Source organism: Suricata suricatta, chromosome 1 (genome assembly GCF_006229205.1).
Source record: "Suricata suricatta isolate VVHF042 chromosome 1, meerkat_22Aug2017_6uvM2_HiC, whole genome shotgun sequence".
NCBI classification, from domain to species: domain Eukaryota; kingdom Metazoa; phylum Chordata; class Mammalia; order Carnivora; family Herpestidae; genus Suricata; species Suricata suricatta.
Genome location: NC_043700.1, coordinates 33,149,617 through 33,165,560, shown reverse-complemented (window position 1 = coordinate 33,165,560; position 15,944 = coordinate 33,149,617). Strand labels below are relative to the sequence as shown.

At 34.9% G+C, this 15,944-nt stretch overlaps 1 protein-coding gene across 1 annotated transcript in view; it reads left to right on the top strand.

Annotated features, from left to right (window-relative positions):
• The window catches only part of NSD3 (nuclear receptor binding SET domain protein 3), a 75,160-nt gene that overhangs the window by 13,185 nt on the left and 46,031 nt on the right, over positions 1–15,944 (top strand). The window contains exons 3-8 of the mRNA XM_029936172.1: positions 683–754; positions 1,359–1,521; positions 6,859–7,013; positions 8,722–9,237; positions 11,011–11,137; positions 15,166–15,266. Coding sequence (XP_029792032.1) covers positions 683–754; positions 1,359–1,521; positions 6,859–7,013; positions 8,722–9,237; positions 11,011–11,137; positions 15,166–15,266 — 1,134 coding nt within the window. The remainder of the gene's footprint in view (positions 1–682; positions 755–1,358; positions 1,522–6,858; positions 7,014–8,721; positions 9,238–11,010; positions 11,138–15,165; positions 15,267–15,944) is intronic.

The following is a 15,944-nucleotide window of genomic DNA, read 5'->3' as shown; positions in this document are numbered from 1 at the left end:
TTTATTTAAAAATCTTATTTTTAAGTAATCTCTATACCCAACATAGGGCTCAAACTTACAATCCTGAGATCAAGAGTCACATGTTCCACCAACTGTGCCATCCAGGCACCCCTCCCATGTCATTTTAAAATTCATTTATATTTTTTCACTATCTAGTTATACTATAACTTACTTAATTTATGTTCCTAGACATTGAGATCGTATTCTCATTTGCTTTTATAAACAGGACTGGTGTACATATCTGTGTGTGTGTGTGTATTTATACCTCTCCATGCTTTTTCAACATATATATGTATTTAGAAGTGGAATTTCTGAATTAGAGTCTGAAAATCTAAGACTTTTCATACATGCCAAATTGCTCTCCAGGAGAATTCCAAGTTATATCTTACTAGCAATCTCAATGTGCTTATTTTTCTGCACCCTGTTAGGTAGGTAGGTATAAATAAATAATAAATTTTAAAGGTGATAAAATAAGAAATGAGAGATATAGCTATGGTGTGAAATAGACCATGAATGTTAAGACATCATGTACTGCATAAGTTGTATTCTTACTACCTACATTATTTAATTAATAAATGTCTTTTATTCTCTTTGTGATTTAGTTTTGATTCTTTTTTGTGTATGTCACTATTCTTTGGTTGGCTGCCATTTTATTTTTTTTAATCTATACCTTTTCACGTAGAGACCAAATGAGAGGGTTGACACTGTGTCAGAAAAGCCCAGAGAAGATACAGCACTAAAGGAGGAACCCCCGGTGAGTTGCTGTATTTAATGCTGTCTAACCAAGTATGGTATAAGAAGGTGAAAGCAGGGAGATTCAAATAGAACACGTTTTACACATATTATTATAATTCCATACTTCTGGACTTCAGAAATTATACTGAAATAAATCTTGGAGCTGGTTTAAGGGGTAGATACTTTCAGGGAATTATTTTCCTTTCAAAATTATGACCACTTTTTCTTATTGAAGTATAATCAACATGTAGCATTGTTTTAGTTTCAAGTGTACAACATATTGATTTGTATGTGTATACATTGCAAAATTATCAACACAATACAAGTAATTAACATCTGTCATCATAGAAAGTTATAATAATATTTTTTGACACCTTTTTAATGGATTATGTGAATTCTCAAGATCCCTTATGGATAAGACATCAGGAACATCAGTCTTATTTCCAGTATTTGGAGTGAAGCTTATTATTTTCCTTCTCTTCCTTTTTGCTAGTTATGGATAGGTATCAGTGAAAGTATAATTGAAGATAAATTTTACTAGGTTAACATGTTTAATGTACTTGTATATAATTTCTTTTTTTAACTTTCTCTGCTAATGAAGTTCTATGATTTTTTTCCTGTAGGTTCAGCCAATATTATCTTCTGTTCCAACAACAGAAGTATCTGCTGGTGTTAAGTTCCAGGTTGGCGATCTTGTTTGGTCTAAGGTGGGAACCTATCCTTGGTGGCCTTGCATGGTTTCAAGTGATCCCCAGCTCGAGGTTCATACCAAAATTAACACAAGAGGTAACTAAAGGCATAAAGAGATATTAAATAAAAGGTTGGGGGGAAATTGAATCTTAAATATTGTATATAAGAATGTGCACATAATATACAATCTGACACCAAAATACAGTTTTTTTATGTTTGTTTATTTTTGAGAGAGAAAGAGCTCGCGTGTGCACACGCACAAATGGGGGAAGGGCAGAGAGAGAGAGAAACACAGATTCTGAAGCTGGCTCCAGGCTCTGAGCTGTCAGCACAGAGCCCAACACGGGGCTCAAACTCAATGTAAGATCATGACCTGAGCCGAAGTCAGATTGTTTAACCCATTGAGCCACCCAGGCACCCCCAAAATATCAGGTTTTAATTACCAGGCATAGAATTCTGGTCATCTTAATGGGCAGAAAGCCTCTACAACTGAGACAGTCCTTGTTTTCGCTTATACCACTCTGCCTTTGTTTTATAATTTCTTCTGTGCTTCTTTAAAAACCTTTATCTGACTGATCTCTCATATGAATTCCAAAAGAAACCAGATAGGTAAGTAATAAGATGTCTTATATGGAAACAGAAAAAAAAGATGTCTTATATGAGTTTAGTGGGCATTTGGGCCATGCTTTTGCTATACGTTTTATTTCATCATTGAGTCCTATGGATAGTAATTTTTTATACACACAGTGCTTATCATCCTGATGAAATTTTCACAATGGTATTTTGCCTCCTTCACTCCATTTTTGAATCTGTAAATTTACTGAGACATACTTATAAATTCAACACGACATAGAAGTACAGCTAGCTATTTGGCATAGAATCCTACCTTAGAATATTAATGTTAAGAAAAGATGTTTTTTAACTTTCTCTATTTCTTTTCATGGGTTTGACCAAAACATGTGGATTAGATTCCTGGGATTCTAGCATTTGGAATGGACTTGCTTAGTGAGCCAGAGGAAGGTTTGAGCTTGGAATGTAATTTTGGATATTTGTTTTGTGAACTCACTCTTGTTACATGTTGAGTTCCTTATTATTTGTGACAATTCGACACCTATTTTTTTTTCTTACTTTAAATTTTCTGTCTTGCTCCCTGTTCATTGTTATGAAAAGAAAAAATGTCTAAATAAGTCTTGCAAGTCAGATTTGTGACAAGATCAGCCATATCTATAACTTTAGTGCTACACAGTCAGTAATTGGCCCTGGTACAGGAGGCAATTATCTGTCATTATAACCTGCTAATTAAAGGTTGGGTAACTGGAAGCATCAATGGGGCAGACGTAAAAACAAGAACAACAACAACAACCCAGCAACAAAAAACCTCAGCATTGTTGAATGTCTACTGTTGTGCAAATCACTATGTTAAGCAATTCTCTTATATATTTTATGCAGTCCACATAGCAGCAACATTATGAAGTAGGTACTGTTACTATCTTTATGTTTTGAATAAGTAGAGTTTCAGAGAGACATATCCAGAACCTCCACTCTTAATCATACTGTATATTGAAAGGAAAGTTCATGAATTCACCTAGTCATAATTTGCCAAGGTTGGAAGAAGGCAGTCAGTCCTAGTTCTTTCATTTATTACTTATAGCCCAGGGTGTTGGACTAGTAATCTCTGAAGTACCTTGCAGGTTTAATAATCTATAATTTTATGAATGGGAGAAGAAAGGGATAAGGATTTCCCAAAAGGCCAGCCGCCTTCTCTTTTTTTAAGTTTTTATTTTAATTCTAGTTAACATAGTTATATTAGTTTCAGGTATACAATATAGTAGTTCAGCACTTTCATACATCACCCAGTGCTCATCAAAAGTGTACTTCTTAATCTCCATCACCTATTTAGCCCATCCCCCCCCACCTCACCTCTGATAACCATCAGTTTGTTCTCTATAATTAAGAGTGTGTTTCTTGATTTGTCTCTCTCTTACTTTTTTCCCTTTGCTTGTTTTGTTTCTTAAATTCCATGTATGAGTGAAATCACACGGTATTTGTCTTTCTCTTACTTATTTTGCTTAACATAATACTCTCTAGCTCCATCCATGTCATTGCAAATGGCATGATTTCATTCTTTTTGATGGCTGAGTATTATTCCATCATATATATATATATATATATATATACATATATATATATATACACATACACACACACACATATATATACACACACACACATATATACATACACACACACATATACACACACACACACACACACACACACCACTTCTTTATCCATTCATCAACCAATGGATATTTGGGCTGCTTCCATATCCTAGCTATTGTAAATAATGCTACTATAAACATAAGGGTGCATGTATCCCTTTGAATTAATATTTTTGTATTCTTTGGGTAAATACCCAGTAGTGCGATTGCTGGATCATAAGATAGTTCTGTTTTTTAACTTTTTGAGGAATCTCCATATTTTTTTCCAGAGTGGCTGCACCAGTTTGCAATCCCACCAACAGTGTGAAAGGGTTTCCCTTTCTCCACATCCTTGCCAACACTTGTTTCTTGTGTTGTTAATTTTAGCCATTCTGACAGGTGTAAGATGATATAGTTCATTGTAGTTTTTGATTTGGATTTCCTTGATAATTAATAATGATGAGCATCTTTTCTTGTGTCTTTTAGGGCCAGACCTTTTTAAATAAAATAATCCATGTACCTATCTGGGCTTCTAGAGCTCTCTGAGATATGTGAGAGTTGTAGCTCTTCTGTTCTCTCCCCTTAGAAAGAATGGTTTTGAAATTATGTAGTTTCACATGTAGTTACTTTATGAAAACCTACTAATTTCAGCTTTTTTATGGGATACAAGTGAGAGCACAATTTATGCTGCATCTCTATTTCAAAGGAAGTATTTAAGGTTAGTTTTATGAATTAATCTAATTTGGTCTGTTACCCCATAGGCAATCTTCTGCTTCACTGCTGGAAGTAGTGTTGTTTGCATTATTGAGAAAACTGGAATTCTTAGACTTTAGAAGGTTTAAAAGTCTAAATTAATTAAAAGTGTATTCTGATATTTTTAATGTTCTTTTTCTGCAGTAGTTTTAAAAATAACAGCTTTCTTGGTACACCAGGTACATGCCAATTCTGTGCAATTTGGTGATTTTAGTATATTTATAGAGTTGTGCAGCCAGCACTACATCTAATTTTATTTATTTACTTATTTTTTATAAAGTATTTTTTAATGATTATTTATTTTTTTATTTTTTTATTTTGAGAGAGAATGTGCATGCACTCAGAGAGGGAGAGAATCCATGCTGACAGCACAGAGCCTGATGCAGGACTGGAACTAACCAACCATTATATCATGACTTGAGTTGAAATCAAGAGTCAGACACTTAACCACCTGAGCCTCCTAGGTGCCCCTCTACATCTAATTTTAGAACATTTTTGGGGCCCCTGGGAGGCTCGTCGATTGAGTGTTTTAATCGTGATTTCAGCTCAGGTCATGATCCCAGCATGGTAGAATCAAGCCCCACGCTGTGCTCCAGGCTGAATGTGGAACCTTTTTGAGATTCTCTCTCTCTCAATCTCTCTCTCTCTCTCTCTCTCTCTGCCCCCTCCCTGGCTTATGCATGCTCTCTCTCTAAAATAATAATAATAATTTATTATATGTTATGTTTTTATGAAAAGTAACTTATCAAAAATGTTAATGAGGAAGAATGTATCATTTCACATTGTTACAAATCTCGTTAGTGTCTGACTTAAGCGAAGATACTAGATTCTCATATCTGCCTATATATTCAGTCTGTTATGATACGTTGTTTTGGTTGAAATATATGAAGATGATCTGGCCTCAGACAGATGCATAGTCAGAAAGGGATAGTGTATTTTAATAGCCTTTTTAAATAATTGTGGATATATTTCTCTGATATTATACTGAAACTCAACAAGAGGTAGGTTAGTTGGAAGAGAGAACCTAAAACCATATCAGTAAACTTTCTGCACTTTTTTACATTAGAATCCATTGGTTCTGTTTTGCACTTTGAATGAATCTTTTACATAATTTTGTAACATCATATATTGGCCATTTAAAAAATACCGGTTTTACCAAGTAAGACGTATATTCCAAATGTTGACACATTCCTCTGTAGATATATATTTTAATCATATTAGTTTACAGGACCAGTTATTTCATCAGAAAATTCTTTGATTATTGGGAATTTGGAAAACACACAGGGATAAATACTGGTTTTTCAAAATTCTAATTTTTGCTTGAAAGATCAAATTTTATTATTGGCAATGAATACTGTCAGTGATTTCCTTGGAATAGCAAACTTGCTTTGTTTGTTTTTGAGGAAATATCTGCCAGATGCTCAATTTCAAATAACCATAGGTTTTCTGTCAGTCATTCTTTCAAATAAAAATGGTGTTTTATGAAAAAGTAGCCAGTGACCTTGCAACTCAATCACACAAGTACTTTTTCCTCAAGTCATACTTCAGTATGTAGTTTATGCATACTTCCTATTCCATCACACAGAATATTAAAAGGCATGTATCCAAGGGTTGAGATTTTGTGAAATCAATCACTTCTGCATCATCAGGACATTAAATAAAATTGGCTTTTTTTTTAAATTTTAAACTGCCAGTGTGTTTCTGTGAAGAATGTGATACTAGTATAGTTTGTGTTCACTCTCTGGTTTAATTTTTGCTAACATACCATTAGTCTTATCCACCATTGTCCTTGCAGTATTAAGTGCAAATGTCAACACAGTGAAACGATAATAACATCTTGGTATGATTATGAAGATAGTTTTGACCTCACAGGATCCAAGAGTTTGTGGCCTCTTCCCCTCCCCTAAGTTTGATAGCACACTTTTATGTAGCCAGAAAAGCAATTTGACCAGCACTTTTTAAGTTTATTTATTTATTTTTGAGAGAGAGAGAGAATCCCAAGATGGCTTTGTGTTCTCTGCACAGAGCCAGATGCAGGGCCCGAACGCACCAACTGTGAGATCATAACCTGAGCCGAAATCAAGGGTCAGATGCTTAACCAACTGACCAGTACTTTTAAAGTCCAAGAAAATATATTATGCATTTTTTAAGGAAAAAAAAATTTTATTTAGATACGGATTTGTTTGTAAAAAGGCTTAAGACAAGTAAAAATAAGTTGTGTAACCAAGATAAAAAATCTGATAATTAGCAGAATTTCTGATTTCCCTTTTCTTAAAACTTACTGTACTAATTTTAATCATTTGGGAATGATTTTTACAGTAACTATCAGTTGTGTAATTGGCTGGTGTTGGATTGTATCTTTGGACAGTGCAAAGTGTACAAGTTTTAATAGGAGTAATACTAGGGAACCTGGCTTAGGCTCACTCTTTTGGCAGGGCGCTTTTGGTCTGAAATGCTTAATAGGAATTTTTACTTACAGGTGCCCGGGAATATCATGTCCAATTTTTTAGCAACCAGCCAGAGAGGGCCTGGGTTCATGAAAAGCGAGTACGAGAGTATAAAGGTCATAAACAGTATGAAGAATTATTGGCTGAAGCAACCAAACAAGCCAGCAATCACTCTGAGAAACAGAAGGTAATTGACAACATATTAACATTACCAATTGAATATGGTTTTTAGGGAATTTAATAATTTAGTAGAATTTTTTATACTTGAATTCAGACTGTTGTTAAAATTATTTGTTATTTTAACCTAAGTTCAGTTTTAATAATTTATTGTTAGGTATGTTGATAAGTTTTATATTTCATGTAAACAACATTAGAGTACTATTAAGAACTTGAACTCTGCTTAATACAGTGTTGGATTCTATTCTGAACTGAACTAATGAAAAAGAAATGAATTGAACTAATGTACATAAGACTAGTAGATGCTAGTGAAATGTTGATTTTGCCAGAGAATTTTATTTTTTCCTACTTCAACATCTTTTCATAATTCCCTTTAGTCTTATTTAGTAAAGTGTTTTATGAAAGTAAAGCTTCTAAAATATTTACTGAGCACCTACTGTGAGACAGGCACTGTTTTAAGCATTTTATGTATATTAATTCATTTAATTGTCATAACAACCTGAGTGAGGTAGATACTATTATTCCTATTTCTACAAATGAAGAAATTGAGGCACAGAAAGCTTAAATAATGGGTTTAACCAAGATCACACTTAGTGGTGGAACCAAGAAATATGTTTGTGGTGGTGGATATTTTAGAATTAGAACATCAACTATTGATAACCTATCTGGTTGACATTTTTAAACTCAACTAATTTTAGGGTGGGTCTCTTGTGATTCAGAAATTTATCATATTTTTACACTTTAAAAGCTAAATTTTATCACAGAGGATTTTGATTAAGTTTATCAGACTTAACCTTTTCCAGATTTATACATCAGTGTTCCACATATATCGTCCCCTCTCATAATTTCCTTAGCTAATTTTGAGCTGCCTCCAGTCTAACCCCCTGGATAATTCCTAATTGCTTTGGTGATCTCACATACTTTTATTCAGAGTTTTCTTATCTGTCTTGCCACCACAAAGTCTTATGATCAACAGTGATAGAGACCTATGGAAACTGATTCAGGTTTAGTTTTTCTCTCATACATTGCTTCTTTCCTATGTCTTGTCAACTCTCATTTGCCTTTCTGGGTTCTCTTTTTTTTTTCATTCTGCTCATTTTTGCACTATGGTACAAACTGCCAGCATAGTGTCAAATGAGGACTCTGCCATTTAGCTTTGTTGTGATCTCTGTAGCACCCCCGGGCTTTAGGGTGTCATTTTTTTTTAATATTTATTCATTTTTGAGAGAGAGAGAGCAGGGGAGGGACAGAGAGAGGCTGGATCCCAGGTGACAGCAGTGAGCCCCATGTGGGGCTGGAACTCACAAACCTTGAGATCATGACCTGAGCTGAAGTCAGAGGCTTAACAACTGAGCCACCCAAGTGCCCTATAAGGTATCATTTTTAATGTTAGTGCTTTACTAGCCTCTGAAAGTAATTGTTCTGTAATCTTTCTTCCCTTTGCTCTCATTATTACTAGCTTTTTAGTAACAAAATGAGGAGGACGGCTCCTTCTTTGAGGGACTTGTCCATCAAATACATAAAAGGAGTAGACCTGAATACTATCTGATGCTAATACTGGCTTATCAAAGTTATAGAGTTAGAACATCTCATTTGTTTCACTGAAGAACCTAAAGATATTTATGTTACCCGGAGAGATGACATGATCACATGGGAAATATATATTGGTTTAAATGTACCAATTAGATTAAAGTGTATCCATGTGTCTTTTTTTTAAGATTCGGAAACCCCGACCTCAGAGAGAACGTGCTCAGTGGGATATTGGCATTGCCCATGCAGAGAAAGCATTGAAGATGACCCGAGAGGAAAGAATAGAACAGTACACTTTTATCTATATTGATAAACAGCCCGAGGAGGCTTTATCCCAAGCAAAAAAGAATGTTGCCTCCAAAGCCGAAGTTAAGAAAACGCGGAGACCAAGGTCAGTGCTGAATACTCAGCCAGAACAGACCAATGCAGGTGAGGTGGCCTCCTCACCATCAAGTACTGAAATTCGGAGACAGAGCCAGAGGCGGCACACGAGTGTGGAAGAAGAAGAACCACCTCCTGTTAAAATAGCCTGGAAAACGGCTGCAGCCAGGAAATCTTTACCAGCTTCCATTACAATGCACAAAGGGAGCCTGGATTTGCAGAAGTGTAACATGTCTCCAGTTGTGAAAATTGAACAAGTGTTTGCTCTTCAGAATGCTTCAGGAGATGGGAAATTTATCGATCAATTTGTTTATTCAACGAAGGTACCTCCTTTTTTATGGGTATTTTGGGGGAACAGTAATTAATAAGCAGTCAGCGTTGTCATTTAAAAAAACCCCACAAACAACACAAGATCATACTTTACCCTTTTGTCTGCTGAATTTGAAATGTGTAGTCAGTTTACTGTGTTTAAGAGGGGGCAAAAAAGACAGGCAAAAAGCTATGTTTTCCTTCTTTTTTTCCCCTCTTTTGTAATATGCCATCTGTACTAGATTAATCTTGGTCTGTTCAGCCAAAATTGAGCTTAGCTCCCTAAAGTTCTTGGAAAAACTGGGCACTTTGCCTGTTTTTAGTTTGTATAATTAATTTTTCTTAGCCTCAAATTGTGCTTCTTATTAAATTATTTTTATCAGTTATCTGAATTAACCATTATAATAGTTGTACCTGCTGATCTGTGGTTGCACCAGCAATTTTGTTGGCTTGGGATAGCTAATGCATTTTAGAGAAATTCCAGGACTGTGTTTGTTTTAATTAACTGTGGTGATAGCTTGGGTAATGGGTGAAAATACCTTTTCAAACTGAATACCTCCATCAGCCAGACCTGAGCTTCGTTTAGGATACTTAGATTTTAGCTTTAGACTTTAAAACTGTTTCATAACATTTGTTATGTTTACTCCATATCCCTCTTCACTAGCCTCTCAATCCTTCCCACAGTTGTGGACTTGTGAATTTGAGTGTCATGGGTGTGTGCTTTTTAAGAACTTTCTGTTTATTTCCTAACATTGTCATATGCACACTAAAATAATATAGGTATGCTTCATCAGTGATATTCTTTCTTTTTTTCTTCCAGCTTTTTATTTAAATTACAGTTAGTTCACATACAGTGTAATATTATAATATTTCAGGTATAGAATTCAGTGATTCATCACTTATAACACCTTTTATTTTATAAAATAAAAGTGTTATATTTTTCTAGAGTGAAGCATAAGGGTTCTCTGTTGTCTCTGACTAGAGGTTCAGTTGATTTCAGTAAGACTAAGCTACTTGGAGAAACTTATGTTACAGTCTCCACTTGATTGTGCTGGTAGCTTTGAATAGCAAATGAATACTTCACATTTTCTTTTAATGCAAATTGGCTTCATTCTTGGAGCTAGTTTTTATCTGCTTTTGGTACACAAATCAAACTTTGTCATACACCTCCCCCCTGCAGAGTGCAATTTAAATGAAATTTGAGAGAAAACTGATCTTCAAAAAATGAAAGCCTTAAAAATACATATATTTACAAATCACTCCTTTATTTTATTGCATTAAAAATACCTAAAATTGTACCTGCCTTCTGTCTGCTCCAAATTGCTTATTGGGTTCACATTTATGGTCATTGTGAACGTCAGATTTCTGTATCTAAGGATATTCTTGTCTTTAAGACCTGTTGACATTTTTATCTGTGTAGTAGGGTACTATACCAAATGAAAATGACATAAGTTCTTTTCCTATGATAGGGGTAAAGGGAGAGACTATTCAGACCAGAAAACATTGTTTTTGATAGAAAATTAGGTGATATGGGTTCGGTTTTTAATGATATGCATCATGCAGAATTAGACAAATAGTTGTGGGTTTTTTTTTTTTTACATAATCTCATATATTTTAGAATGCATCCTGATGACTTCATAGAATTGCTCTGATAATGGCTAAGATGATAGGTTAACTGCAATCAAAGACCAAGTAAAATTCAAGCAAATCATCTTAAGCTGTCTTTGTAAGTCAGTGATGCCATTTGCCTACTAATCAACTATTTTTTATTTTTCCTTATTTTAAAGGGAATTGGTAACAAAACGGAAATAAGTGTCAGGGGACAAGACAGACTTATAATTTCCACACCAAACCAGAGAAATGAAAAGGCAACTCAGAATATGTCATCTCCTGAAGCAACATCTGGTCCTACAGGTGGGTAATGAATGAAGAATATATGAATACAAAGAATGAAGATCCATTTTGAGGCATCATAATTTTGTTCTACTATAACATGGTAGCTGTGTTCCTAAGAAACTTTTAGTTACCAAACCAAATTATATTTAAAATACTAAATTATAAAAGCAATTACTTCAATAGGAAAGCGTAGTTTAGGAGCTAGTGAACTTTATTCATAGTAAGTTATTTTTCCTACAGGAATTTAAATAGGAGGGCTCTATAATTAAAAGAATACAGTTATAAAATCTGTATACAACTTAGTAAATGCACCATTTGATTATTTCTCTTTGCATGAGAAAAACAGCTTTACTTTTCTAGCACTATTAACACATCCTTACCATTTCCTCCATCTCTTGGTAGAAACTAATCAACAGATACCTGTGCTTTTTTTTTTTTTTTTTAATTATTCTTAGGTATGCTTAGATGTTAGTAACTAGGAGACTAGGGTTTAACTCTCCTATTGTACTCTGTTCTCTGATTAACAGATCCCATGAATTGAGAACCAAGCTATATTATTCTTGCTTTAAGGAAAAATGGTTAGGGGCACCTGGGTGGCTCAGTTGGTTGAGCATCTGACTGTAGCTCAGGTCATGATCTCATGATTCATGGGTTTGAGCCCCATGTCGGGCTTTGTGCTGATAGTGTGGAGACTGCTTGGGATTCTCTGCCTCCCTCTCTCTGCTCCTCCCCTGCTATGCTCTCACTCTTTCAAAAATAAATAAACATTAAAAAATTTTTAAAACATAAAAATAAAAGAGAAATACCTTTATTCAGTAAGATTGTGCTTTTGGAATGGCCAAAGTAATTTTTATTAAGGGATTGATTTACTAAGGATCGTATAGTTTAACTGAGTATCTAGTGGGTTTGGTTTCTATAACAGTATTGCTGTTTCATATAGCCATTGAGAAAAGAGTTAGATTGTCAACTGGTTTGGTCATTTGGAATCTTAGTTTAGGAGAAGGAAGTTTGTTTCACTTTGTTCTTTTAAAAGTTTTTTGGAATGAAATCAAAGAATGAACCACGTAATTTTTAGAAAAGGATTAAAGCCTTGAGAACTAAGGTAGCCTTCAATCAGTTGTAACTCAGGCAGAATTGTGATGGAGTGGCACTAAAGAGCCAATATTTTTGTAAGGGAAACTTGAGTAAGATTCTTACTATTATAAGAGCTAATAACGAGAAAGAAGTTGAAGTAGCTTTCTTAAAAAAAAAAGTTGAGGGGAGATACAAGGCAGGGAGAGGTGGTGGTAGGGAGATGGGACATATATTGGATGGGGCATACTAAACATTATAACTTTATCCAAAAGTGAGTTGGGAAGAGAAGTTGCATTAAAGTAAGGAGAATTAAGTCCAGAACTTGTATCATTTCAAAATACTGTATAAAAAATGAAACTGTGATATTAAAGAAACAAATAGATGGACTTAAAAGATTTTGCATGAATTAGCTATAATTGAAAACATTTGTTCCCTTGTTTGAAGATTAAAAAAATCTTTTGCGGGGTTATAGTACCTGTACGGCTTAGTTGAGCATCTCACTTCAATCAGCTCAGGTCATGAGCTCATGATTCAGGAGTTCAAGCCACATATCAGGCTCGCTACTCTTAGCCTATCAGAGCACAGCCTGCTTTGGGTCCTCTGTCTCCCTTTCTCTGCCCCTCCCTCACTTGCACTCTGCCAAAAATAAATTAAAAAAAAATTAAAATCTTTTGGCCTCAGCCCCCCATAGTTAGGTATATCAGTTTTGTTATCTTTCTTTTAAACTGTTGGTAATTTGTCTGAATTTAAGTGAGATACTTAGCTAGGGAGATCTTTATTTAAATATCTATATTGTAATTAGGGAGAAAGTAATCTTCATATTAGACTGATCTTAAATATTATACTTTTTTAAATGTTTATTTATTTACTTAGAGAGAACACGAGCAGAGGATGGGCAGAAAGAGAGGGAGAGAGAATCCCAAGCAGGCTCCTCACTGTCAGCACCAAGCCCAACTTGGGGCTTGATCCCATGAACCATGAGATCATGACCTAAGCTGAAATCAAGAGTGGAACACCCAAGTGACTGAACCACCCAGGCTTTTATTTTTAATGTAGCTTTCCCCCCCCCTTCCCCTCAGCTACTGAACATTCATGTAGTCTTTTTCCTGTAAGATTTAAGTTATGCTATGATTTTTTCTTTTTCTAAGTGAAAGGTTATAACTCAGTTCTTCCTTAGGCAGGTACTATATTTAGGTTGTAAATTAATGAGTGTTCTAAAGCTTTGACCTTGGTTTAAATTTGGTTACCAGCTGTGGTTGATGAGCAGGTTTTGCCTTTTTATTTTTTAATTTTTTTAAAATGTTTTATTTATTTTTGAGAGAGAGAAAGAGACAGCATGAGCAGGAGATGGACAGAGAGAGGGAGACACAGAATCCGAAGCAGGTTCCAGGCTCTAGGCTCTGAGCAGGCTGTCAGCACAGAGCCCGATGCATGAGCCGTGAGATCATGACCTGAGCCAAAGTCAGACGCTTAAGACTGAACCACCCAGGTGCCCCTGGGTTTTGCCTTTTTAAATGACCATTTTGTTTTTTGTGAAAATACCTTTAGTTAGTTGCAAACTGAGAAAAGAGACTTGATCTCTTTTCAGAAACTAATTGTGTCATCTTATTTGGTGTTAGCTCCTTAGGGAGAATTCTGGGGCCTTTTCCTAGTAAATTTAGGAGACAGAGAGTGTGGTACTGCTAATTTCTGTGTTTTGAAGAATTATATTTGCATTTCTAAGCTATTTTCCAAGTTCAGAGGTGCTTACCTCCTTCCTCTTAGGACTTAAACATAGTGCTGTTTAGTGGTTTTAAATGTAGAATTTATGTGTTCTTCGGGTGGCTTTCAGAACAATTTTAAAAAGTCATATTGTCTTATTTTCTATAAGACAGTAGATCAGATACCATCTATACTTGATGGAACAGTTATGTTGACATTCTCAAAATAAGTAAAGCTTGTATGTTTTAAGCAGTTCTGATTTCTGGGATACTCAGGTGACTGAGGGTTGTCTAAGATCCGTTGTCTTAGTAAACATTCCTTCAGTGTAAGAAGAGTGAGAGGGAAGGAAGGGGCCAACACCTTCATTTGTGACTTCTCTGGTAGAAATTAACCATAGCTGTTAGTGTCAGACTACCTTCTCCTTCCCCAGAATAGAAGTAGTGGGATCTTTCTTTGTTTTGGCTTTGAACTAAGGTGAAGGAAACCATATACACACAGACAAGAACAACAAAACCACAAAATATAAAGGTAATGTGGAAGGCTTTATTGAGGTAGCTTCCGCCTGCTTTGATAGGAGCTTTCCCCTGTGGCAAGTGAAAGGTGATTGTTGTCTAGGAAGGACCATTTGGGCGGTCCAAGCACTGGGAAGATGGAGAACAGCTGCACTGAAGGCGTCATGCCTTCTCAGCATCACCGAATGAATCATTCCTGACTTAGTGTTTTTCCAAGTTGTGGTCTTCAGTCTAAGTTTTATCCTTTCCAAAATGGGGTCCATGTGATTTTTTTTATGTTTACTTCCAAAGAATTTTACTGTTTAAAAATATTAATAGTTTCTCTTTTACTATTTAACATGAAAAAAACTTGCTAATTTGTTTCAAATAGTTTTTCACGACTAATTATTTTTAAAGTATAACACGTCCTGTTGACATCCAAATTAAATATTTGGTGTTGGCCACATTTTTGTGCCTTTCCTGCTTTTCCATCCTTTTGTTGTTAATAATATAACAGTTGCAATGACTTCTATAAGTGCACCAAGCACTGTTAAGCATTTTACATATAGAATCAACTTAACTCATTTGTTAAAATGCTAAATATGTAGGACTGATTAAATTTCTAATGATTTATAATTAAAACACCAAAAGTTTAAAAAAAAAAAAAAAAGACCAAAAGTAATAGATAAAAAAAGAGAATTGGGTCAAATCTTAATTACATAAATGTCAAGTCATCCTTAAATCAGTTTTTATTTTTCCTGTCTTTAAATCACCTCTTAGGCTCAGTAGAAAAGAAGCAACAGAGAAGATCAATTAGAACTCGTTCTGAATCAGAGAAATCCACTGAGGTTGTGCCAAAGAAGAAGATCAAAAAGGAGCAGGTTGGCTTCCTACCTGTAGAGAGTTAAAGCATTGTATTTGTAAATGTTGTGGCTTATATGGTATCTTAAAAGAAAGAGAAACTTTCCCCACACTGGGTTTTCTTTTTCTGGACTATTCTTATGCTTCTGCTCTGGTGAGTTCCAGTGCCCAGTTCTAATACAACCCTCCCTGTGATTCTGCTTCAAGCATTTTCACAGAAAATAGTCAGGCTTCAGGAGATGGGAAGCCAGTGGTACAAGACTCTTAAAGAATTCCTCACATTTATTTTGAAATTTCTGTTATGAGCAAAATGATTTCATGTTTTCATGATTTTTATTTGGAACCATCACTGAGTCACCCCTGCCCTTTTAAATTTTGATTTTTTGTTTAAGCTGCTGGTATGTATTGTTTCTATTTTTTAAACAAATCAAATCAATTTAACTATGGGAGTTATATTTAAGACACAGATAATCATAGATGATCTGGTTTTTCTGTTGGTATCACAGATTTTTTGGAATGTTATTTTCCCAGTGGAATGGCACTCACCTGTGATTGGGTTATCAGAGAAACCTATTAAAGTAAAAACAAGAAAAAGGAGGGACATTTGATTGAAAGGTATTAAGCCAGTGTAACCAATGTAATAGTATACATATTAAATTACCTTTTCAAAGAAATATTTAGAACCCATTTTTCCTTTA